Source organism: Pelophylax lessonae (assembly GCF_965119305.1).
Source record: "Pelophylax lessonae genome assembly, chromosome: 13".
In the NCBI taxonomy this organism is placed as follows: Eukaryota; Metazoa; Chordata; class Amphibia; order Anura; family Ranidae; genus Pelophylax; species Pelophylax lessonae.
In genome coordinates this window covers 159,361,414-159,387,527 of record NC_138780.1, presented here as the reverse complement: position 1 = coordinate 159,387,527, position 26,114 = coordinate 159,361,414, and the positions used below count along the sequence as shown (strand labels likewise).

Sequence of the window (26,114 nt, the reverse complement as noted above, 5' to 3'; positions counted from 1 at the left end):
CTATAAAACACTCAGGCTTTAAAAAAAATCAGTAGCTCTCTATGGTGCCTGTTTACACCTGAGTGTGCAAACTCCCGTAGTCAAACAAGTTCAGGGGCTTCTTTTGTAGCTCAAGTTAGGCAGATTGCAGCATTTTGAGTCCCAAAAATTAGCATGGGTGTGTCTGCGAAAGTATGCACTATGCGCATTTCCATGCTAATATGTCGTCTCGCACACAGCAACCAGTGATGTCACAGATACTGTTCTCCTTTGGCTAATACAAAAATGGCTGAGCCCTAACATGCATGAAAATGCTGTAACAAAATGCACAACAAAGCGCAAAAAAGTGACAGGTGTGAATGCAGCTTAAGCTTTATCCATCCCAGCAAGACTTAAATAACTATGCTAACATGTGGGTATAGGTCCACTCTAAGGGCTCTTTCACACCGCCGCTCCGACTTGTCATCTGGTCCGAATGTCCGCATATCATCCCATCCGTTTGCAGATGATATACGGACATAATGTATGTCTATGGGGATTGCGGATGACACCGCTGACATCCGATTTTGCATCCGTTCCATTTTTTAAACGGAAGAAAAATAGGGTTCTGTTCGTTCCAAAAAATGGAACAGAACTGAAAGGACACAAATCGGATGTCAGCGGATGGTCATCTGCTGACATCCGCAATCCCATTGACATGCATTATGTCCGTATATCACCTGCAAACGGATGGGGTTATATACGGACATACGGAGCGGCCGTGTGAAAGAGCTGGGAAGCCTTTAAACAGACAAGATACAATGTGGGTCCTATGAGGAGAAGTTGGATAGAGGATATGCCGCCATTGCATGGCTGTCAGTGTAACCTTTATACTGTGTTTCCCTGTTATGTGCACCAAAACCAATCTGGATGGTTGTAAACAGAATTATTTAAAATAAGGTTATGTTTTAATGTCCCTTCATTTTACAACTGAAACCTAACAGCCAATAAATAATGTTAACCCAATCACATCACTGGTTGAGAAGTCAGGATTAAAGTGGAACTCCAGCTAAACAGCCAAGTACACCGATTAAGTATAGTTAATACTATTATTCACTGTTGAGGTTTTGTAACCTCCTATGGCATCCATCGCCATCCTGCTCATTAGATTAAAAAAGAACATTGCCTCAAGGGTGAAATTCTGAGCACGTACCCCATCCTCGAAGACCACAAAAAACAAAATTGATCAAATGGTTTGCCTCATACGTTTGCCTGGAGCTCCACTTGCTATCCACTGTTAGAATGACATGATTTTGTATGTGTCTGGTTACTGTTAGATCAGAGAAAAAGAACCAACAGGCTATCCTCCTTTAATAAAAGAAAAAAAAAACTGCCTGTATTGGATTTTTCTGTACTATAAGATAAGTTGGACAGGGGATGTTTGTAAGTCTATTGATTTACATTATTGGGTGATACAACCATACACATAATAGTGTACACTTTTTTTCCAGACAGGTTTGTGGGTAGATGGGCGCTATTGCTATTCTGGTACCTACCGGATTCTTTTGACATGGGTCAAAGTAGCTTGCATAAGCTGGTTATGGTGGTTTGGCTACACAGCACTACTTGTATTCTATATCAGAACAAATATTTATGCCCTGTTAACCTTCTGTTTTAGGACGGCACTGGATCTTTAAAACGCAGCGGGTCCTTTAGCAAACTCCGTGCTTCCATAAGACGCAGCAGTGAGAAGCTGGTCAGGAAGCTGAAAGGAGGCAGTTCACGAGATGGTGAACCAAAGAATCCAGGGTAATTATCCATTTCTAGGAGGGCCTCTGGTGTCCCAGCTTGTGCTGCCTGTAGTTTAGAACTGTGGTGAAGTAGTCCATTTCCTAAGACTGTTTATGACATAAATAAGGGATCACAAAGCAACAGGAAACGTTAAAGAAGATTCTTAATCCTATTAATTTGTATATTTGTACCACTACAGCTAAGGTCGGTTCATATATATATATATATATATATATATATATTACACTGTATATTTAACAGGAAAGCATGGAATCCTGAAAGCACAACTCCCTGTTTGTGACTAATAAGTGTTACCAAATAGTATTTATTACTTGTTTCCTAATGATATCCAGTAGGAAATGTTTACATTTTTTGGTGCCAAGTGGAAACTGCAGACAGAACTGTCTGTGAAATGCAACCAAGTCTAGGGAATACCATATCTGGGTTTACTAGAGACCTGAGAAAAGCATTTCAGAGACTCCGGCTGTGCCTGCATTTTTCGTAGTTGGGGGGGAAGCTGATTGATCATTCCCATTTATAGGGGGAATTTCAAATTCTTGGGTGAATGCTCAAAGGAACATGACAGCTAATGAATACTATTTATGTCATAGCCCAGTCCTAATGTATAAAATGTGACCCCTGGAGTTGGTGTTTTCGGGTGTTTAGGTTTGAACTTAGTTGCTAAAATGACTGCACTTACCTCAAAAGATATATTGTAGATCAAGATGACATGTACATTTTCGAGAATCCGTGAATATATTTTTTTTAAGTAGTAAATACATTTGTATATTGTATTTCTAAATGACTTTCGTGAAAGATTTTAATATTCTGAATAGGAACTGCCATAGCTTAAAACGTAGAGTTAAACACTAATGCTGGTTCATTAGAAATGTAATTACTGAGGCAAGTATGGAGGTGTATTGCACCTGTTAGCACATACGATTAGGGACATACAGTGGATGACACATGGGAAGAGCTGTGGCCGTTCAGCCTATGCAAAAGAATGATAGGCTGAAAGCGGCCCCATCTGACCACATGTATTTGCACATGGAGTAATTACCTGCGGTTCGGAACAGGTGATTGTCCCTGTAGTAGCTGTGCCTACTACAGTAATTCCTAGCTTTCGTGGGGATCATGCAAGTATAACTCGTACAGATATTGGTCCCAAGCTGGCCCAAGTTAACTGAAAAAATTGCAATACCTGGAATACAGCTTTAAATCTAACATTCATGTACTGGGCCTAGTACTCCATCAAAGCCATCCTATGTTTCCACACTAATGACAGTGCGGAAAACCCTTAAGGTCATGTGGAGTATATGATCAACATTGAAAAAATTGTCACAGCTGCATTAATGTTACATTTTGTAAATAGCTGTATTTGTTAAAATTGTGTAATGTCACTGCCCTGCCGCTCCACCTCGTCCAATCGGAAAATGCTTTACATTCTTGCAGAAAATGCAAAGCGTTCTCTGAATGGCATCCGTACTTAGTGGTTGACCACCTGCATTCACAGTGCATCAGGCCAGCCTCTCAGCACAGAAACTGGAAGCAATGTGGAGATCACTGGGGTAGTGGTGTTTACGTCAGTGATTTCAAGGGGCAGTTTTGGCTGAAGTTATAGCCTTTTATTAAAAAAAAAAAAAAAGTGGAAATAAAAACCTCATTATTGAGATAGCATTTTTATGCAGCAAGACCTAACCACCATCTAGGACCATCAGTAGTCCTTTATTGGAACGAAACCCAGTTGGCAGAACCAGATTGCTGCAGTTGGCTTTTTTTTCTGCTCCAGGGCTTCGTTGATTTCTGTGGGTTTTTAAATCAGATCCAGTTTTTTTTTCTTTTTTTTTTTTTTCCGTTTGATGCTTTGCAAAGGCACTAGACAAATCTTGGGTCCAGGCTTAAATACTTTGGCCTGTGTGGTGTGTTTTATTTTTACTGGGTTTAATTACTTAACTATCTACCTATCTACATGCGGATCTGTCACTGTTTGGTTTCTCTAAAGGAATGCTCCATGCCAGTCCAAGAGTTTTGTGTTTATCCAGCATGGATCTGTTAAAGTAAACCTGTGCCTATACTATGCAAACTAAAGTATTTACAAACTTTGAACTATCAGTAAAAGCACTTTAAATCAAGCTTCCATTCAACTTTGTAGCTATAGGCATTGTGGAGAAATTAATCTTCAAAGTTCACAGAGGCACTGACATTTTTGCTCTTATCCTCTTTTTATTGCTAAAGAATCTTGGCAGCTTGTCAGTCCTCTTATGGTAAAGATACAGAAGGGGTTTCCAAGCTGTTGAAAAAACTAGAGTTTTTTTGGAATCTATGTGGATCTTTGAGAATTAATTATTTCACAGTACAAGAAGCTATGGAGATCAGTGCAGGCTTGTTTTTAAGCTTTTTCCAAAGAGATATACAGGTGCTTCCATTTCTGAACTACTGAAATGCTACATACCGGTACTGTACTCCTAAACTGATCAGGATCAGAAGTATCTACATACATATTCTGGTTTGACTCAGATTATTGAAGCCAGGAGTCAGGAAGGGGCAGAATTAGTCAGGTAACAAGCATTTGCAGAATGAGAATCATTAATGGAAGTATCCTTGTTTGCCTCAGGAAAGGTTTCATTTAAATCCCAACTGAGTTTTCACTTTAAAAACATTTTAGGTGCACCAGTCAAAATAAAAGGCAAGCAAAGTTTTAGTTTTTATTTATAAAGTAACCACTGCATGAGTAGAAAGCTTTTTTCCCTATCAGCATAAGGGCCCTTGCTCTCTGTGTGCAAGCAGTGATCTTTTTGCAGAGGCCTGACATGGCCTCTTCTAAGGCACAGCTAGAGCTCTCTATAACCCCTTCATCTCCAGAAGGTTTATCCCCCCCCCCCCCTCTTCTTGACCAGGCCATTTTTACGATACGGCACTGCGTTCCTTTAACTGACAATAGCGTGGTAGTGCAACACTATACCCAAATAAAATTTGTCCTTTTTTTCCCTCACAAATGGAGCTTTCTTCGGGTGGTATTTGATCACATCTGCGGTTTTTATTTTTTGTGCTATAAACAAACTGATAATTTTGAAAGAAAAAAAAAATATATTTTTTACTTTGTGCTATAAAAAAAATCAAATTTCTTCATCAATTTAGCCCAATATGTATTCTGCTACATATTTTTGTTAAAAAACAAACACACTAATAAGCATATATTGATTGTTTTGCGCAAAAGTGTCTACAAACTATGGGATATATTTATGGAATTTTTATTTTTTTACTAGTAATAGTGGCGATCAGGGACTTTTATAGTGTGACTGCGACATTGCCGCAGAGTAATCGGACACTTTTGGGGACCAGTGACACTAATACAGTGATCAATGCTAAAAATATGCATGGTCACTGCACGAATGACACTGGCTGTGAATGGGTTAACAGGGGTGATCAAAGGGTTAACTGTGGGGAAGGTGCTTGCACTATCAGAAAGGCAGAGATCCGTGTTCTTGCAGGAACACCGGATCACTACCCTCCTTTTTCAAAGAATGGCGATCTGCCTTGTTTTCATGGGTAGTGCGCCGATCTGCTTCTCTCCTGAACGATTGTATTGGCTCCCATTGTGTCCAATCACATGCGCCCCAGACTCGGACGTGCAGGGTCACCTGATTCTGCACAGGAGAGCCGACTTGCCGCCGTATATTTACAGTATATGGTCGGCAAGCGATTAATCAGCAGGAATCATGAGCTTTGCTAATTGGAGAGCTCTAGCTCTGACCTAGCAGAGGGTTGGACCTGTGCAGAGAGATCACTGCTTCCACACAGAGAGCAAATGTCCTTTTCTACAACATGCTGGCAGGTGACATTTTTTTGTATTTTGTGTGCTGTGGCTGCTTTCTGAAGAAAACAAACTGTAGGACTTTGCAGAACTTTTGTTTTGATGTGTCTGGGATAGATTTAATCTGATAGTTCATCTGTGATGTAAAAGGGAATAATAATCTGTTTTGTCAAGAAAATGAGCTACCCTGCAGGAGGGAAACGGGTAAATGAATTCTGCTTTTAAAAGTCACTCTGTAGATCAAATATTTTACATTGATTTACTATTTGCTGGACAAAATCTAATATATAGAGAAATTCTAATGAAATCATTCGTTCTTTATATGGATCTCTTGTTGATGAATAAATGTTCCTATGTTTTACCACAATTTACGTTTTTTTGTTTGACTTTTAATTTTTATTTATATTGTTAAAGCACTGTCTGTTTTTATCAATGTTATTTCTACCAGGTCAAATGTTGAATGTGTCTGTTCAAATGATTGTACACACAGGCCATCAGTATGCACGGTCCTTGCTCTTATTCCTGCTCTTGATGTGAATATGTGCTATGTGTATGTTCTGGCTGCTTCAAGCTAATGATTAACCAAGATCACAGGCTGCATAAATATGGATAGCAAATCCTAGTCCTTGTGCTCACCCCGCTGTGCTGTATTTACTAAGGATAGACAAAGATGTTAGACTATGCTTGTCCAACGAGAACTCCTCATGCCTTCTTACTGTAACTGGACTCAGCTGGGAAGTACATTTACTGCCCTTGTATGCTTTGTATGGTGCATTTGGCCTTGGGATTGGCGATATCAAAGAAGCCTTCTAGAAGGTTCTCTTTCCAATTATCTTCCACTTGTGCCAGCTGAAGCATATGTTCATTGTTTAACTCCTCCATAAAATTTTAATGTGTTATTGCTGCTTTCAGGAAACCTTTCACGAGAGAAACATAGAGGCTGCCATTGCTGTGCCCTCCTAATATAAAAATAAATCTTAGTTAACTAGGGTCATGCTGGCCTTCTTGCTTCGATACTTTTAGTCAGTGACTTAATACAAGTAGACACAAAAGGCACTTTAATATTTTTTTCATCTACATGCATATCTAATAAAAATAAGCATTTAAGAAAACAAGACATTTATAATTGTGTGAGGTCAGGCCAATGCCACCTTTTATGCCTTCTTTTATGGCATAGGACCTCCCCAGCATGCAATACATCTTGGTACAGCTACAGTACTGTGCAAAAGTTTTTGGTAGGTGTGAAAAAAACGCTGTAGGTTAACCACTTCCCGTCCGTGCTATAGCCGAAAGACGGTTACAGTGCGGACCTTAATTGCTGGGAGTGCGTTCATGTACGTCCTCCCGTGTATGAGCTGCCTGCACGCTCCCTACGGAGTGTGTGCGGCTTGCTCTGTGATCAGCGAGTCCATGAGACTTGGTTAATCACAGATGCGAGTAAGGGACCGGTCCTGGCTCTTTACCATGTGATCAGCTGTCATCCAATGACAGCTGATCACATGATGTAAACAGCAGCGGGAGATCTCGAAGAGGAGAGGGTCATCTGTGCCACCTGCCAGTGCCCCATCAGTGTCCCCTACCATTGCCTATCATTGCCCATGAGTGCCACCTATTAGTGCCCATCAGTTCCCATGAGTGCCACCTATTAGTGCGCTTCAGTTGCGCCTTATCAGTGCCCATCAGTGCCGCCTTATGTGCCCATCAGTGCAGCCTGTCAGTGCCTATCAGCACACATCAATGAAGTAGAAAAATTACCTGTTTGCAAAATATTATAACAAACTATAAAACCTTTTCTTTTTTTTTTTCCTTCAAAATTTTGTCTTTTGTTCAGCAGAAAAAAAAAACCCCAGTAGTGATTAAATACCACCAAAAGAAAGCTTCATTTATTTGAAAAAAATGACAAATTTAATTTGGGTACAGTGTTGCATGACTGTGCAATTGTCATTCAAAGTGCTACAGCGCTGAATGCTGAGAATTTGCCTGGGTAGGGAGGGGGTTTAAGTGCCCAGTAGGCAAGTGGTTAAGAATGATTTTAGAAATAGAAGTGTTATTAGTTTATTTTTAACAAAATGGAAAGTAAATGAACAGGAGAGAAATCCAAATCAAAATATCCAAATATTTGGTGTGACCACCCTTTGCTTTCAAAACCAAATCAGTTCACACTCCTCCCCTTTTAGACTCATCAGTTCAGAGCACCTGCTGCCATTTTCTGCACCCCAGTTCCTGTTTTCATGCATAGTACATGGAAACAAGGCTAAGCAACTCAACTATTCACAAACACAGAGAAACTGGGATGCAGAAAGATGGCAGCAGGTGCTCTGGACTGATATTTTGAAGGCAAAGGTTGGTCACGCCAAACTTTGATTTAATTTGGATTTCTTTTCTGTTTACTTTCTATTTTGTTAATTGATAAAAAAAACTATTTACACTTTTATTTTTAAAAGCTTTCTAAATGTTTAGCATTTTTTTTTCACACCAGCCTAAGACTTTTGCACAGTGCTGTAGTTGCAGAGTCAAGTCCAGAACTTTTGACATTTAATAGTCAAGTAACTATTAAATTGTGCTCTTAGGAAACCTTTTGTCTACTCCTTTCTCAATCATTGGGTATTTGTCATGTTCAGTAAGGACTTCTGGTTGGTCAAGCCATTCCCTAACTGCTGCTGATCATCTAATGTCTGTGACAGCTTGTGAGCCCAGGGAGCAGTGGATGAGAACCCAGTGCCCTTCACCAGTTTAATATTTGTCATTTTTCTATTGCTTTTTGTGTTGTGATGTCTACTGATTGCTTTACATTTGGTTGAAAGTTCAGGAAAATCAAACTCTGGTTTGAAAAGGACTTAAAGATTCATAGGAAGGGGAGTTGTAGAGCTGACTGTGGTGTATTGCCTGTTACTCCAGGTGAATATGGAAGTTGCTATTTGTGCATTGCTTGTAAAGGTGCCGGCTCTAAAGCTTTTATGATGCTCTCCACTACCTAGTGCAGGTGTCTCCAAACTTTCTAAACAAAGGGCCAGTATCCCTCAAGCCTTAGGGGGGCCGGACTGGCTGGTGGGAGTAGAAATGCCATGCTGTCAATGGGAGTAAGCAATACCCCATCATTGGTTTTAATAGGGGGGGGGGGGAATAGTGCCCTATTGATGATATCAGTTGGAGGAATAGTATCCCATTGCTGGCGTTATTGGTAGGAATAACGCTCCATTGTTGGTGTTACTGGGATGAATGGTGCCCCATCATTGGCATCAGTGGGAGTAATAGTGCCTCTAGGGCCAGATAAAGGTAAGCAAAGGGCCACATATGGCCCCTGGGCCACAGTTTGGAGACCACTGACCTAGTGGTTTGTTCAGCTGGAAGAAACATTGAGAATGCAGGTTCAAACTTTCCAGAATCCACTGGCTGTGTGCTTGTTTTAAATCATTGACCCATTAGGTAGTACAGCAAGGATCAGTATGACAGCCCTGGAACCTGCTGATTGCTCTGAAGATGGCTATGCCTAAAGTGGGAGTAAACTCCCATGCATAATTTGTACCTATAGGTAAGCCTATAGTAAAGCTTGCCTATAGGTACTGCATATATCTCCAAAGCATGCACTGTTTAGTAGATACTGTAACAGCAGGCGGGGATGTCACCGGTGCATGCGCTCTGAAGGAACAACCACCGGGCCGTTCAGAGTCCTATGCCGCAAACGGCGGCCCCTGCGCACATGCGTGGAAGTGATGTCGTCATGACTCCGACCATTCGCACAGCCAGAGTCAGGGAACCTGGAAGGAAGACTGGGTGAAGATGGAAGCCCTGTCAGCGGTGACAGCTCGCTGCTAGAAGGCTTCCTTCTAAGGTAAGTTTCACATAATTTGCTAGTATGCGATGCATACTAGCACATTATGGTTTTAACTTGCAGGTTCAAAAAAAGAACGCACATCGGTATACTACCGCTTTAACAATAGGTCTATTTGAAAATGTATATATTGTTGGATGGGCCTGTTGAGAGTTTAAAGCAGTAGTAAACTGCTGCTGTTGGTTTTTTTTCCTGCAAAGTAAAGCCATAATATATCAATTTTGAATAGACATTGTTAGAGGTCGTAAACCGCTGTGTGTTTTTATTTTTTGCAACCTGCGAGGTAAAGCCAGAACATGCAAGTATGCTTCGCATACTAGCACATTATGTGTAATTTACCTTAGAACGAAGCCCTTCAGCAGCATGCAGTCACCGCTGAAGGCACTTACATCTTCGCCAGGAACTGCGCTGATGTCACCATTCACGGCACAGGACTCTGGTATGCCGTTCCTTCAGAGCACATGTGCCTGTGTCGTCACCAAATGCATCAAAAGTAAATAACTCCTAAACTGTGCACATTTAGGGGAAATTTACTGTACCTATAGGTAAGCCTTTACTATAGGCTTACCTGTAGGTGAAAGTCATGCAAGGGAGTTTACTCCCACTTTAAGTCAAAGAGCAGAGGTTATGTCACCTATTGCAGCCAGAAGGTCAGAATTCATCTACAGTAGACTGCCATTTTGTGAGCCATAATGATGTCATGGGATTCTATTCATTGGCTGGATACTAAATTGGCCCACTGGTAATAGCTGGGACATTACAAGTCCTATTCCAGCTCAGAATTCTGTGGCATCTAAGTGAAGTGTAATGGTTCTACTGAAAGGTCTGAGCATAATGTGAACATTTCAGTTGCATCCATGTACTGTGTGATCCCGTTCATTCAGTGAACTGAAAGCACAGATATGTGAATGTAATCTGTAAACACATTCCGCTGCTCTTCATCACCCTTAAAGATTATGGTTGGCCATACAGGATACAATTTTCTTGTACAAATTTTTTTTTTTTTTTAGATTTACCAAAAACCATATAAAATTAGGTCAAACCTAAACACTTTCAATTTGTATGAAATCAGGCAGGCCCTTGCACTACATATATATTAAAAAAGAATAGCGCAACCATGCAAAAGAAATGACTATTAAATATGGAGACAATCCATAAATAAAAATGGGGATTTGGTCCCACCATATGGCCATATCGTGCTCAAGCCCACCACTGCGTCAAAGTACCCATTATCAGTGGGTCCTACACTATCCATAGAAAAGGGGTGAATCCAGCCTCTCCAACCTTTTATTTGTCATTTCTTTTGCATGGTTGCGCTATTCTTTTTTAATATACATGTTGCTTGGTCCATAGCTGCACCGGCTTTAGATATACATGTTCAGGGTTTGCTCCCCCAATTTTTTGCTTGTTTACCTTGCACTACATAGTTGAAGGTAGATTAAAAAAAAAGAAAATTGTATTTCATATGGCCAGCTTTAGTTGAAATATGCATTTGCAGTCAAAACGATGAGTGTGTAGCAATCCATAGATCACCATTGTGACCGTTGTCATTGCTGTTGAGCATTGTGCTATGTGCCACAGTCATCTCTACAGCTCCTTAAAAATGCAGTCAGTCTAGGATAGATGCATAAAGTGGACTTATCACCATAAAATTTAATTGGAAAGTCTACTCAAAGCTGACAGTTGATTTATGAGCAAAGCCTTCAATGGATAGAAGATGATTCAATATAACAGTTAATTTCCAAAATTGTGGAATTTTGGGTTTTGGGTGGACCTATCAATGTCACAGTTCTGTTTTCCCACAAATTAATACTAGACCGTTTTACCGGTTTTTGCCTATTACCTTTCTTTTGCTGAATGGCCCAATGGAGGTATTATTTTAATATTAAAGTAGAAACAGCCCCTACCATGTTGCCAAATGAAATAAAAGCTTCATTACACACTAGGTTTTCCTTAAAGGTTTGGGCAAGATGAGTCCACTTTATTGTTGAGGGAATGTTGCACCCATTCTACTGGAAAGTTGCAAATTCTTCGGAGACCAGCACTGATGGAACAGAACTGTGCATAGGAGGAGGAGTATGTCTTGTATTGATTGCTGTGATTCTCATTGGTTGGTTTGTCCTTGCATGTCCACTGTCCTGGTTGCAGCATGAAGCGTGCCAGTTCTCTGAATGTTCTTAACACGGGTGGCAAGGCTGCTGAGGACCATATGCAAGTAAGATGCCCCATCATGTTCTTACATCTTCATTTAGTACTAGTATGTGTGTAGCGATGTAGACATCACTGTATTTATTAGTCAAAGGACAGGACTGAAGTCAGTGCCAGTTTCTCCCACAGAAAGGGGTATACCGCCTTGTTAGAAAAGGTAGTTTTTGCACATTTATATGCATAGAATGACATGTATACCGAAGTTACCTTTTTTTAAAGCTAGACTGCAGGCACAAAAACGTTCTTTTAAAGATGTTTCTCAACATGTAAATTCATTGTGTGCACACAAAATACTTAAAAAAGAAAAGACGTTATATTTTATTTAAATCAATATAACACAGCTGTATTTTCTGAAGTACTTTGTTTATAACCTATTAAACCTAAATTCCAGGTACATAAATTACTATTCTTTTATTACATATTATCCTCAATAGCCTGACATGGCATAAATTCAAGGAGTTGTAAAGGCAGAAGGTTTTTTTTTTCTTAATGTATTCTATGCATTAAGAGAAAAAGCCTTCTTTGTGTAGCAGCTTCCCCAGCAACCCTAATACTTACCTGAGCCCCATCTCTGTCCAGTGATACCCACGAGTCCTTTGGACACCCAGGACTCTCCCTCCTGAGTGGCTGAGACACAGCAGCAGCGCCATTGGCTCCCACGGCTGTAAATTAAAGCCAATCAGGAGAGAGAGGGGGGCTGGGCTGAACGGCAGCTCTGTGTCTGAATGGACACACAAAGCTGCAGCTCTGCTCAGGTGCCCCCATAGCAAGCTCTTTGCTGTGGGGGCACCCAACAGAAGGGAGGAGCCAGGAGACCCTAAGTGCCGGTTCACACTAGGTCGCTCTGACATAGGGGGCGACCTGTGAAGTCGCGTGCAGCGAGACTTCGGCGCAACTTGCACGGACTTCATAAAATGAATGTCAATGCAAGTCGCCTCCAGGTCGCCCTGAAGTACTACACGACCCTTTTTCTAAGTCGGAGCGACTTGTGTCGCTCCTATTAGAACGGGTCCTGTACTACTCAATGACCGCGACAGTGCACGACTTGCCAGGCTGACCAAGTCGTATTAGTGTGAACTGGCATGAAGAGGAGAGTCTGGGCCACTCTGTGAAAAAACAACTGCACAGAGTATATATAAACATGTATAACATGTTTGTTTTAAAGAGATAAGACTTTACAGTCACTTTTAGTTTGTATACACCAAAAATCTTTGCATACTCTTATACTACCTTTTTAAAAGTAGCAGTGACCTCATGTCAGTGCTCCACATAGCTTTCTGCCTACAGAAAACTACAGGAGTAGATGGATACAAGACCAGTCACCCATTCACAAGGAGAAAGAGCAGCAATGACTGGCAAGTCACAGGAATTCTTTTAACAACTTGCCATCCTGGTCAATTCTGACACTACACTCCTACAAATTTTTTTTTTTTTATGCTAAAAAATTACTTGGAACCCCGAAACATTTAATATAACATTTTTAGCAGAGGACCTATAGAATAAAATAATGGGTGTTGCATTTTTTATGTGACACTGTATTTGCGCAGCAGTTTTTTTTTTTTTTTTTGCAAGAATACACTTTAATGAATTTGATTGCACACAAACACCATATAATACCTATATATATTTTTTCTTTTTTATGTTAAAGATGTTACGCTGAGTAAATTGATAGCTAAAATATCATGCTTTAAAATTGTGGCTGCCTGTGGAATGGCAACAAACTTCTGCATAGGCAACGCTTTAAACGCCTTTACGGGTTACCAGATTAGAGATGCACAGGAGGCCTGGTGCTAGAATTATTGCTTTTCACTCTGACGTTCGTGACTATACCTCACGTGTGGTTCGATCTCCGTTTACATATGCATGCGGGACATTTGCGCGCAAGCACGGGGGAACGTGGCTTTATTTATTTTTTAAAAATCTTTTTTTTCAGTTTTTTTTTATTTTTTTGTGGATTCACTTTATTGCGATCACAAGGGATGAACAACATCCCTTGTGACAGGTCCTCTTTATGGAGATATCTGAGGTCTATTAGACCCCAAATCTCTCCTGGCCTCCAATGCAGTTTATCAGACACAGATGGGTCTGATCGGCTGCTTTCCTGCCCACGAACAGCCAGGTAAACAAGGAGGCGGAACCAGAAGTGACAAAATACTCGTTGCTTCCTATTTCCAGGGTCACAGAGAGAGAGAGAGAGGAACAATACCAGTTCCTGTGTCTACTACCCCCCTGTAGTTTCCTGCAGAGGTAGCCTGTAGTGGGTGGGTCTGCTGCTCTACAGCACAGTAATGATGTCACCGCTACTTTTACACACTAATATCTAGGTTTGAAAAGGCATTTAACATGCACAAAACTGGATATATAATCTTTGTGGCTATTAAAGTGGTTGTAAACCCTCTCATATACTCGGGGAAATGAATAGCCCCAGGTGATGCACAAAGATGAAACAAATCCTACTACGTACGTTTTACTTGTTTATCTGCAGTCTTCGCTTCTCTACATCCCTTCAAAAGTGCAGAATTGTGATAAAATCCTTTTCCATCTGTCAGTATCACAGAGGAGGGGGCAGACAGCTGCAGTTAGAACTCTTGTAAACTGTGTGAGAGCTGATTGAAGGAAAGGGACACCCCCCTCCCCCCTTCACACGGCACAGGAACGAAGGAAGGATACTGAGCTATGTTCAGAATAGACAAGCTGTGTGCTGAGCAATCCTCCCTGTTACAAATTTATCTAGACACTTGGAGCTTTGGAGAGAGACAAGTAAACACTACAGATATGTGCTTTGTTCAGATTTCATGACTGAGGTTTACAACCACTTTAAGGAACATATTTAAATTAATTTTTTTGTGCCTGGCATATAGCTTTAAAATTTTGCTTGTTACTTTGAAAAAACCTTGAACATCTGTTTTTTGTAACTTCTGAAATGTTATATATACACACTATATTGTTAAAAGTATTGGGACACCTACCTTTACACGCACATGAACTTTATTGGCATCCCAGTCTTAGTCCATAGGGATCAATATTGAGTTGCCCCACCCTTTACAGCTGTAACAGCTTCTGCTCTTCTGGGAAAGCTGTCCACAAGGTTTAGGAGTGTGTCTATGGGAATGTTTGACCATTCTTCCAGAAGTGCATTTGTGAGGTCAGGCACCGATGTTGGACAAGAAAGCCTGGCTCCCAGTCTCCGCTCTAATTCATCCCAAAGGTGTTCTATCGGGCTGAGGTCAGGAGACTGTGCAGGCCATTCAAGTTCCTCCAACTTGCTCAACCTTGACTTTATGGACCTTGTTTTGTGCACTGGTTGAAATCATTTGGCGAAGGGGGGATTATGGTGAGGGGTTGTTTTTCAGGGGTTGGGCTTGGCCCCTTAGTTCCAGTGAAGGGAATTCTTAAGGCGTCAGCATACCAAGACAATTTCATGCTCCCAACTATGTGGACAAAGTTTGGGGAAACTAGGTCCAAAAAATACATGGATGAGCGAGTTTGGGGTGGAGGAACTTAACTGGCCTGCACAGAGTCCTGACCTTAACCTGATAAGAACATTTTTGGGATGAATTAGAGCGGAGACTGCGAGCCAGGCCTTCTCTCCAACATCAGTGCCTGACCTCACAAATGCACTTCTGGAAGAATAGTCAAACATTCCCATAGACACACTCCTAAACCTTGTGGACAACCTTCCCAGAAGAGTTGAAGCTGTTATAGCTGCAAAGGGATGCCATTAAAGAGGTTGTAAACTCAAAAAAGAAAAAAAAAAACCCCTGTAAGACAAAGGCATCCTAAACGGTACATGTTTAGGAGATATTTACAGTACCTATAGATAAGCCTTGTTATTATAGGCTTACCTATAGGTAAACCTATATCAGTGGGTTTAACCACTTCTGGACCAGAAGGATTTGCCCCCTTAATGACCAGGCAGTTTTTTTGCGATTCGGCACTGCGTTACTTTAACTGACAACTGCGCGGTCATGCGACGTGGTCCTTCCCCCCCCCCCCCCCCCCCCCCCCACAAAGTGGGCTTTCTTTTGGTGGTATTTGATCACCTCTGTGGTTTTTTTGGATTATGCGGTAACATTCCCAATAAAAAAATGTAAAAATAAAATTTTTTCATCATTTTTGGCCAATTTGTATTTTGCCCCATATTTTTGGTAAAAAAAATCCCAAAAAGTGTATTTTGATTGGTTTGCGCAAAAGTTATTGCGTCTACAAACTAAGGGGAAAGATTTGTCATTTTTATTATTTATTTTTTACTAGTAATGGCGGCGGACCCCTAACTGACGTTTTTGACACTTTTGGGGGGAACCAGTGACATTACTACAGTAATCGGTGCTAAAAATATATGCACTGTTACTGTAATAATGACACTGGCAGGGAAGAGGTTAACACCAGGGGCGAATAAAGGGTTAAATGTGTACCTAGGGGGTGATTTTAACTGTGTGGGGACCAGACTTGGTGGATTGAAACGGGGGCTCCTGTGTTCTGAAATAACAGGAACACAGGAGCCCTGTTTCAATTAGTGACAGATGAGCGGTGTGTCGTGTTTACAAAGGCACACCGCCTTCTGTCAGTCCCTGCAGCGATTGCCGGGTTCCTGGCCGCCATCGTGGCTTCCGGACCCATTGCTTAGCTGCAAGGCTAGAGAGCGGGCGCGCAGTTTGCGTAGGAGATCCAGGTTGCCGCAGTATATCTGAGGCCGCTGGTCTTTAAGCGGTTAAAGTTCATGTGTACGTGTAAAGGCAGGCGTCCTAATACTTTTGACAGTATAGTGTATATAATGCTAGCATGTTATCATTAGCCCTACCCTCAAAGCCACTTAATGTGGAGTCCAGCACTTAGAAGAAACCCATACAGTCATAGAGAGACAATACACACTCCAAGTGTCCCTGTTTGAAAACATTCTTCAAGTTCTTGTGCTGCAAGAACTTGAAGAATTGAAGTGTTAGGAATTGAGCCAGACACAGTGTACTGTGATCAGTGTTTTGCTGATCCCTAGGTGCCATCATAAAGTTAGCAGTTACCCTCCAAAGATACATTTTTCATTTTATCTTAAATACAATCACTGCCAGCTGTCAAGGGTAGACCTACCCCAGAATTAAAACATTTTAGATATGTATCAGATTAGTTTATCAGCCTGTTAATTAAAAGTAGATTGTGTTTTCATTCTGTCTGTGATGTTTGTTCATTGTGTATTAACTGACACACTTAACTCACTTTTACCTAACCTTTTGCCACACTTGGCGTTCTAAATGTTGCTAACATGATAACTTGTCATTGTCCTATCCTTTTTAATGTGCACATATTGTCACATATTCTACTTGAAGTATAAATGCTTAATTTTGACATATATAAAGATCAGACAAGTGTATTGTAACCTGTTTCAGTAGTTTATCGTAGTTAGACCAGAGATGGGTGGTTTCTGACAGATGGTTAAATTTTGCTTTATTGAAGGCCTTCATGTATTAACAAACTGGTCAACTAAGATTTCAATGTGGAATTCCAGTCCAAATGGTTTTGTTTTGGATAGAGGGAAGGAATAGGAAATTTTAAGTTTATGTGGTCGTTGCCATTCTTTTTTTTTTTTTTTTTCTCTTTTTGTTGGACACATTTCCTTATCTTTTTGACCTTTGGGTTATACTGCCCCCTACAGGAGTAGGACACTAGGCAGGAAAAAGCTTGACTAAGCCTATGGGGCAGTCCCAGGGGGTATACACCCACTCTGTTATAGGCACTCAGTTTTTCTCTGCCTAGAGTAAGGACCTAGTTCTTTGCTGAGATCTGTGGTCCTGGCAATTTTTTCTTTTTAAATTGAATTTTTCCTATCTTTATTATTTTGTTCCAGTGAGAATCTACAATCAACTGCCAGACTGGGCGACGGACTGGATAATATAGATCCAGAGGGTCCCCCCAGTCTGGCCAGCAAACGGACGAAGACCTCAGTTCCGCGCTAAGTCAGCTGCGACATAGCCCCACTGGATTGAGGCTGGCCTGTGAGGGAGCCTACGTCTTGCTAGGGCGCATACGACCTAGCCTTGGCCTGAGCCGCAGCGTTCCTCCTGGCCGACAGCCCCCCGCTCCGATGAAGCGGTGGTCTGTCAGGAGCGGTGCCCACCCTGTTCCTGGTATGGTAAGTAGCTGTCCCCCCTCTACCCCTGGATGTGGATGTGGGCCCCTCCCTGGGATGGTTGGACCCCCTCTTCACTAATTGAACCGCTGTAGTACATTTCCCCACCTGATCCCCTCTGAGGACGGCCGGGCCTGGAGTCCTTAGTGTCCAAGGTGGATTTGGTCCTGGAAAAACGGGTTAGCAAAAAGTGTCCCCCGCCTTCACCTGCTTCATTGGTCTCTTCAGATCCTGAATCTGATTCGGCCGCCGCAGATGCGAGTTGCCCTTTTGGGTCTGCGTCCACGCACCCTGCGTGCTCAGATAGTGTAGATAATTCTTCTGCTCCTCTAGCCGCGCATGAAAAGGCACTGGTGGATGCGCTGATTGTGTCAATACATGAAACTTTAAAATGGAGGATGCGGCTGATGCTGCGTTGGAGGCGCCGATCCCTTTTCGCACCCACAGGCCCTCCAAGGCGACGAGGGTGTTCCCCTTTCCTGCTTACTTTGATAATGTCACAAAACAGTGGGGTTGCCCAAAATGCACTTTTGCGGTCCCTAAGCGTTTTGCAATGCTGAATTCTTATGAGGATTCCCTGCTTAAAAAGTGGATGATTCCACCCTGTAATAGACTCGCCGGTTTCCAGGTAAAATAAAAAAAAAAAAGCCACCCTAATTCCGGCTGAGGAGGCTCTGGCCCGTCATATGTTCATTGTGGCTGGTTTGGCACTTAGGCCGGTATTTACTATTGGCCTGGTGTCGCAAACTCTGAGTTGGCTAAACTTTTAGGCTGGGACCTGGGGGGGGGGCAGCTTCCCCCTGCATTTGTGGAGCTGGCAGATCAGTTGGTCCAAGGGCTACAGTTTGTCTGTGATGCCTCTTTGGATGCGGCTCCTATGATTTCCAGACTGTCTGTCTCAGTGGTGGTCATTTGACGTATTATCTGGCTGAAATGCTGGTTTGCAGACCAGACTTCTCAGAAGGCCTTATCTGATCTCCCATTTGTGGGGGGATCACCTTTTTGGAGCTTCCTTGGATGACATCATTAAGGGCCTCACAGGGGGGAAGAGAGTACTCTTCTTCTGCAGACTTCCAAGGGAAAGGAGCCCCGTCGTAGATGGGGGGGCCATTCTTCTCGGCTCATAAGAGGCCTTTTTCGTCCCTCAGGGTCGCGAGACAAGGGATCTAAGCCCATTAGGGCCTCCACCGGCGGTTCCAAGAGAACCTGGTCTGGCAACCCAGGAGTGGGCTCTTCCAGAACTGTGGCAAGGCTTTCCTCTGCATGAAGGGGCGCCCTTACCCGTATCTGGGGTGGGGGACGTATTCGCTGGTTTACACATCCGTGGACCTCCCTGGTACAGGACAAGTGGGTCCACAAAGTCATTTAGTCCAGCTACAAGATCAAGTTTTGGTCTTATCCTCCGGAAAGGTTCTTCCCTTCTAACCTGCACTTGTCCCCAGATCGCTTACGGGTTCTCTTTGGGGCAGTGCAAGACTTGTTACTTCAAGGGGTGATTGTCCCAGTTCTGACATCGGAATGTTTTCAGGGGTTTTACTCAAACCTGTTTACAGTTCCCAGGAAGTAAGGCAAAGTACGTCCAATTCTGGACCTCAGGGCGCTAAACTGCTTTGTGCGGGTACAGCAGTTCCGAATGGAGTCCATTAACACGGTAGTGGCGTCCCTACATCAGGGGGATTTTCTCGCTTCAAATTTCAATATACGCAGGTCACCAGCGCTTCCTCCTCTCTGCAGTGGGCGAGGAGCTTTATCAGTTTGTGGCGTTACTCTTTGGTCTGGGCTCCTTCCTCAGGTCTTCACAAATGTTTTGGCCCTGGCACTAGCATTGTTGCGTCAGCAGGGGGATCGCGGTACTGGGGTACCCGGGCGATCTTTTGCAAGCGGAGTCTCCAATGGCTCTGATGGACAACTTGGAGATTACTCTGCGGGAGTTCGGTTGGATTCTGAACCTTCAGAAGTCTTCTCTGGTTCCGTCCATCCACAAGACTGGACTATCTGGGTCTGACGCAGCCAGAGTGGTTCTTCCTCTGGAAAAACTCCAGAAATTACAGGAGGCAATTCAGCTTCTTTTGTCCAGCAGACGGTCATCCCTCCCGGCTTGTATGTGGGTCCTGATCCAGCCCTCTCTGCTGTACACATTCCAGGGGTGGAAATTGGCAAGTGGAATATCTCAATCGACAGGCATTGGACCAGGGGGAATGGTCGCTTCATCTGGAGGCGTTTCATCGGTGGGGTACTCCCGAAGTGGACCTGTTGCCCTCTCGTCTCAACAGGAAGGTACAGAGGTTTGTGGCACTGTCTCGGGATCCTCTAGCCGACGCCACAGATGCCTTAGTGGCTCCTTGAAGTCAGTATCCTCTGATTTACGCATCCCCCCCCCCCATCTCAAACTTCTGCCAAGACTCCTGTGCAGGATCAAGGCAGAAGGGATTCCGGTCATTCTAATGACTCCAGATTGGCCTCGCCGGTCTTAGATCTGGTACGGCTGGTCGTCAATGCTCCTTGGAGACTTCCTCTTAGGGAAGATCTACTGTCCCAAGGGCTAATCTTCCATCCTGCTTCGTAGTCGCTGGCTTTAAACGGCTTGGCTGTTGAAAGCCAGGTGCTGAAGGATAGAGGTTTGTCTGAATCGGTGATTCCTATGCTATTAAAGGCTAGAAAATCTACCTCTAGAAAGATCTACCATCGTACTTGGAAGACGTACATTGCGTGGTGTGAGTCTCTTGGGGTTCACCCTTGCTCCTTTTTTGGTGGCTCGGATAGTGACTTTCCTCCAATGGGGGGTTGAGCAGCACTTGGCCTTGAGTACCATCAAGGGCCAGGTTTGGGCCTTAGCGGTTTTCTTTCAATGTCCATTGGCCACATGTTCCTTGGTGCGTACTTTTATCCAGGGAGTTAGAAGCACTCTAGTGCGGTCTCCATTGCTGCTATGGGACCTCAATTTGGTGCTGTCAGTTCTTCAGAAATATCCTTTCGAAAGTCTTCGGGAGGATCCCTTGCTTATGTTGTCCAAGAAGGTGGCCTTTTTGGTAGCTAATACTTCTGCGTGCAGGGTGTCTGAGCTGGGGGCGTTGTCTTGTCGCTCACCTTACCTGGTGGTTCACAGAGATAAGGTGGTTCTTTGTCCCTGTCTGTCCTTCCAAAGGTCGTCTCTGATTTCCATTTGAATGAAGACATTGTTGCCTTCCCTGTGTCCCAGGCCTAAACTTCCTACGGAAATTGCCTTGCATTCCCTGGATGTGGTTCGGGCAATTAGGGTGAACCTGGCAACTACAGAGTCTTTTAGGAAGTCAGACTCACTATTTGTACTCACAGATGGACCTTGAAAAGGGTTGGCTGCTTCAGCTGCGAACATTTCCAGATGGATCAGACAAACAGTGGTTCAGGCCTGTTCAATTAAGGGTCAGGTTCCTCCTTTCCCTGTTAAGGTGCACTCTACTTGGGCGCTCAGTGCTTCCTGGGCCTTCCGTCATCAGGCGTCAGTGATGCAGGTTTGCAAGGCGGCCACCTGGTAGTCTGTGCACACTTTCACAAAGTTTTATAAGGTGGATGTGTTGGCATCTGCGGATGCTTCCTTTGGCCGCAAGGTTTTGCAGGTTGCTGTTTAGAGGACCTGGTCCTCTTTGAGGGTGCATTGTTTTTTTTTTCAGATGCTGTCCAGTTGTTTATGGTTGAGCTCCATGTTACCTGTTTGGCTATGGTTTAGCCTTGGGATTTTTTGTTCTTACTGTTCCTACCCCTCATGTTTGACACTGCTTTGGGACGTCCTAATGTTTAAGAAATTAAGGAGCTGTGTCCGTCAGTGAACGAAAGAGAAAATGGGATTTTTGACTTGCAGTAAAATCCATTTCTCTGATGACTGACACAGCACCCACCCCTCTGTGGAGTTGGCTTTCTTCTGATACTGCTTGTAACAAAACGGAGTTCCTATAGCTGGGAGTGGGAGTATACCCCCTGGGACTGCCCCATAGGCGTAGTCCAGCTTTTTCCTGCCTAGTGTCCTACTCCTGTAGGGAGCAGTATAACCCAATGGTCAAGACAATAAGGAGCTGTGTCCGTCAATGAACATCAGAGAAATAGATTTTACGGTAAGTCAAAAATACCATTTTTTTCCTCACATTTGTGTGACCATTGGTCATGAAATTAGAGGGGGATATCCCTAATGCGGTAAAAATCCAACAAAAGTTAAAACCATTTTCCACTTTACTAAACTAAATGCTTAAATTAGGAAAGGGATGGTCGTCACTCAGGATGACATCCAAAGAATTGTATTCCTTTATTGAAAAAGACATGTACAACGCTACAGCCTATGCGTTTCGGACGTTAGTCCTTAGTCATGGCTCATGCGTCTACACACCTGTTTTCCTTAAGTGCTTACATTTTCTGTCTTTGTTGGGGAGACTTTCCTTGCCCCTCTTGTCCTGGTTACATACTGGAAGTGAGAGTTCTCTCTCCAGTGGTAGGCACAGACTGCAATACAATCAACAGAGGTTTAAACAATTTCCCACTCTATTGAAAAAGTTTTGAAATCTAATTATAAACATAATATTATTGATGCAAAATTAATTGAAGGTTTTTATCTTATTAATATATAATATCCACGGTGTGTAAATGTAAACCTCTCAATATCTAACGGTTTAACTCTGAAGTTTAAGTATCAGTATTTTTGCATAGTTACATTGATTCATCTCAGAATGTTAGCAGGTTATGTGCCATACCTGGTTGATTCCTGTGGAAGCTGGAAAACACTCAAGTAGGTACCGCTACTCCAGTGATCTCCACTAGCTTCTGGGCCCTGTGCTGAGTAGCTGCACTGCTGCTTAGTGAATACAGGAGGTTATTCGCTCGGTATGGGCTCTATTCAGAGACTTCTCAATAAATGCAAAACGTTCTCCGATTGGGTGAGGTGTTCTCTAAAGGGTGCCCATACTGAGCAAGCGTTCTGTGTTTACTAAGAAACCATCTGTCATACTACTACAGTGATTTCCAGGTTCCATGGCGATTGGCCAGGTATGGAACATGCATATTTATATTGGACCAATATAACAATGCAAAAATATGCATGCCTAAACTTCAGCTTTAAAAATATGGCTTATTTGATTTTTCTGTTATGTAAGACACTGCTAGTTTAAGGTGATACAAGTTTCTAATACATTTCAAATACCACTGGAAAAAAAAAAAGCAATAGAGGTTATTTTAATTAAGCATTAAGTAACCTCCAGCAACCAATCGGAATACACCCTACACTGATCTGGCTCTAGGATCGAATTCAGATTGGTTGGTTGAATTGCATAACTTGCACACATTTCCAGCACTTGTTGAATAAGCCTCATATTGTATGCAGTGGAATTGTCCACATTGAGAACACAGTAAAGAAACATTCTTTTTCAGCTAACTTTGTCCCTGTCATGACACTGCCACTTATTTTCTGTGTAACATCTAACTGATGTACAAACAAGTTTGTAATTTTATGTTACATCAGTGGTTTGAGTTTGAGAGTGTGATTGTTATGGAAAGCTGAACCCGTAAAACTAGCAATTTCCATGCATGAGTCCAACGCTGCCAATTTCATTGTCTTTAAACCATCAGTTGTCTGGTCTAAACTTCCTGTAGACGTTAGCTACTCTAAAGAAATGTTTAAATCTTATGCAAAATTGAAACCCATTACTGTAATGGTTTTGCAAAACCGTTACATTCAACGCATGCCATGAATGATCACTGTCACAGTTGCTTGTGTTCTCAACTGAACTATTGAGCCATTTAATAGCTGGTGTCATAACCGATCACATGTGCAGCACCAAGGCAACTGGAGCCCAAACAAAGTCTAAGATGGCAGCTTCCTTAGCTTTAAAGCAGTAGTGGTCAACTGGAGAATAATGGAGGGCCTCAAGTGTGGCCCCTGACACCACCAGAGCGCTGCACAATAACAGCACATTTTTGGTCCTGTCACTTTTTCTGCAGCGTATCACAATGCACACTAAAGATGTTGGAGTAAAATAATGTCAGCATCGGTGTCGGTGAATGCAATAAAAGCCCCCAGCATTGGTGTCAGTGAACAAAAGATTATCCCCCAGCACTGGTGTTGGTGGGCGCAGTGATAACCCTTCAGCACTGGTGTCGGTGGGTGCAGTGATAGCCCCCCGGCACTGGTGTCGGTGGGTGCAGTGATAGCCCTCCGGCACTGGTGTCGGTGGGTGCAGTGATAGCCCTCCGGCACTGGTGTCGGTGGGTGCAGTGATAGCCCTCCGGCACTGGTGTCGGTGGGTGCAGTGATAGCCCTCCGGCACTGGTGTCGGTGGGTGCAGTGATAGCCCCCCGGCACTGGTGTCGGTGGGTGCAGTGATAGCCCCCCGGCACTGGTGTCGGTGGGTGCAGTGATAGCCCCCCGGCACTGGTGTTAGTACTATTAATACCCATCACATGCGCCCATGTGCTCCTGTTCCCCAGGCCAAGACTTCACAGGACAGAGCGTTCCAGTGCCTTACATTCCGCTGCCTCTCTGGCACCCTAATCAACCGTTTAAGATGCCTTGAAATGTCTTTTATTGGCCAGAAAAACCTGTTCTGTGCTCCCTTTATTGGGGATCCTACTTTTCCCTGACTTAAGATCTAAGCTCTGCCAACTGACATTCCAGGGAGACTACCTCAGTGGCCAGAAAGGGCTCTTTTGCTGGAGCTAAGGGTAGTTGGCAAGGCTTAGCCATTCCACTGTTGAATTAGACACACAGTGATTAAAATGGAACTAAACCCACCCAAACATTACAGCCAAGGAAGCTACCATCTTAGTCCATATTTGCATTTGCCTCGGTGCTGGACATGTGATCAGTTACAACACCAACCATCTGATGGCTTGATTTTTTGGTTGAAGGCTAAAGCAAATGTGAGTTATCATTCACGGCATGCCTTGAATTTAACGGTTTTGGGAAATATGTTATGTTTAGTTCTGCTTTAAGGACACTTTCATTGGACAGTGCAATGGTAGTTAGTGAAGCTTGACCAATGACTTTAAGTTTTAACTTTTAAATAGAGTCTTGCAATGTGGAGGAGAGTGTAGAAAAACATGGTGATCAGAACCTGTTAAAGATAATACTTAAAGCTAGATCACAAATCAAAATTTTGAAATTAGTATAGAACCTAAGGAGCTTTGGCATTGACAGAGATGTTTAAAGAGGCTGTCCTGTGAAGGTATGGCTCACTTATTGTACTCAAATGAGGAAAACCTGAACATAAATCGTGGGATTTTCATTCAAGAGCACACCTCTTAACTAATTTCTTGGGAAGGCCTCTCTCTCAAGTGAGGCCTATTTGGTCATCTAGGAACCTCTTGCCTGGAAATTGTCAAGCAAAACCACCTGCCCATGGGATGAAGGTACAGGAAAGTTAAACCAAAGTAGACATGTCTGCTAGACGCATAACGCGCCATCTTGTCCTTAGAGGCTGGGGCCCCCTTTTTGTTGATCATCCAGACAATCCCGCACAACAGGCCTCTCTGCATTCAGCCTCAGCTCCCTGCTGCTTCATCCATGGGCTGGCTTTCTCGCTGGATGGCCACCAGGCAATGCTCTCCTTAATGACCAGCCTAACTTTAAAAAGCTGCACTGCCCTCTCCAACAGCACTTGGAACTGTTCTACGATTTATGTCCACAGTTCACATGCTCTAATACAATAAAAATACATTACACCAGTGTTCAACTTTATGAAGGAAATAGGTATGCTAACGCTATATAAACCTGTTTTAATACTAGTAATGATTTCCTTTTTTCCACCTTCTCCCTTTCTTCTCACAGGAACGAAATAATTGTCTAACAGACTCGAGAGGTTTGAGCGCTAGTCACACTGACTTGGCTCATTAAGGTCCATGCAGAGCGACTAGCTAGAACGCCTTTCATCCAAGACGCACTGAGACACTCTAAAACTTATAAAAACCGGCTTGTTTGTGTTTGAATACAGGTTGAACTTTTTACTTTCCTGAAAGGGTAAAAGAAGAAGATAGATTTTTAAATAAATTAGTGTAACTAGTTTTTTTTTTTTTAAATGGAACATTTTATTTATAGATGTGTATGTATATATCAATTGCTGCTTGCACCATTGTCCGTAGAAATGTAATATATACCTTACAGAAAAAGTGGGTCACTGTTACACCAGCCAGATAAAGGGCGCGGAGAACGGGTTACTGGTAACTTCGTGAATGGAAATGGACTAAATGCGTGAATAGCACTGGAGACACACAAAAATATTGTCTATAGATATTTATTTGCATGTTTTACTCAACTTTCAAAATTAATTTTTGTGTAAAAGAAGAATAACCATGCTGACTTGTAAAAATGCTAGTTGCCTGGCTGGTATGCTGAATTTTGGCATTGCTGCTTTGAGTCACTGAAATGGAACAGG

At 42.8% G+C, this 26,114-nt stretch overlaps 1 protein-coding gene across 7 annotated transcripts in view; it reads left to right on the top strand.

The window, feature by feature from the left end:
• The window catches only part of KLC1 (kinesin light chain 1), a 144,502-nt gene extending 118,465 nt beyond the window's left edge, over window positions 1-26,037 (top strand). For 5 of the 7 annotated variants that reach the window (XM_082275554.1, XM_082275555.1, XM_082275551.1 and 2 more), the window contains exons 14-16: window positions 1,637-1,767; window positions 11,544-11,610; window positions 25,511-26,037. In XM_082275554.1, coding sequence (XP_082131680.1) covers window positions 1,637-1,767; window positions 11,544-11,610; window positions 25,511-25,576 — 264 coding nt within the window. In that variant the 3' untranslated portion in view covers window positions 25,577-26,037. The remainder of the gene's footprint in view (window positions 1-1,636; window positions 1,768-11,543; window positions 11,611-25,510) is intronic. The other 2 variants (XM_082275556.1, XM_082275557.1) reach the window with 2 other exon arrangements.
• The last annotated feature ends 77 nt before the right edge of the window (window positions 26,038-26,114 follow it).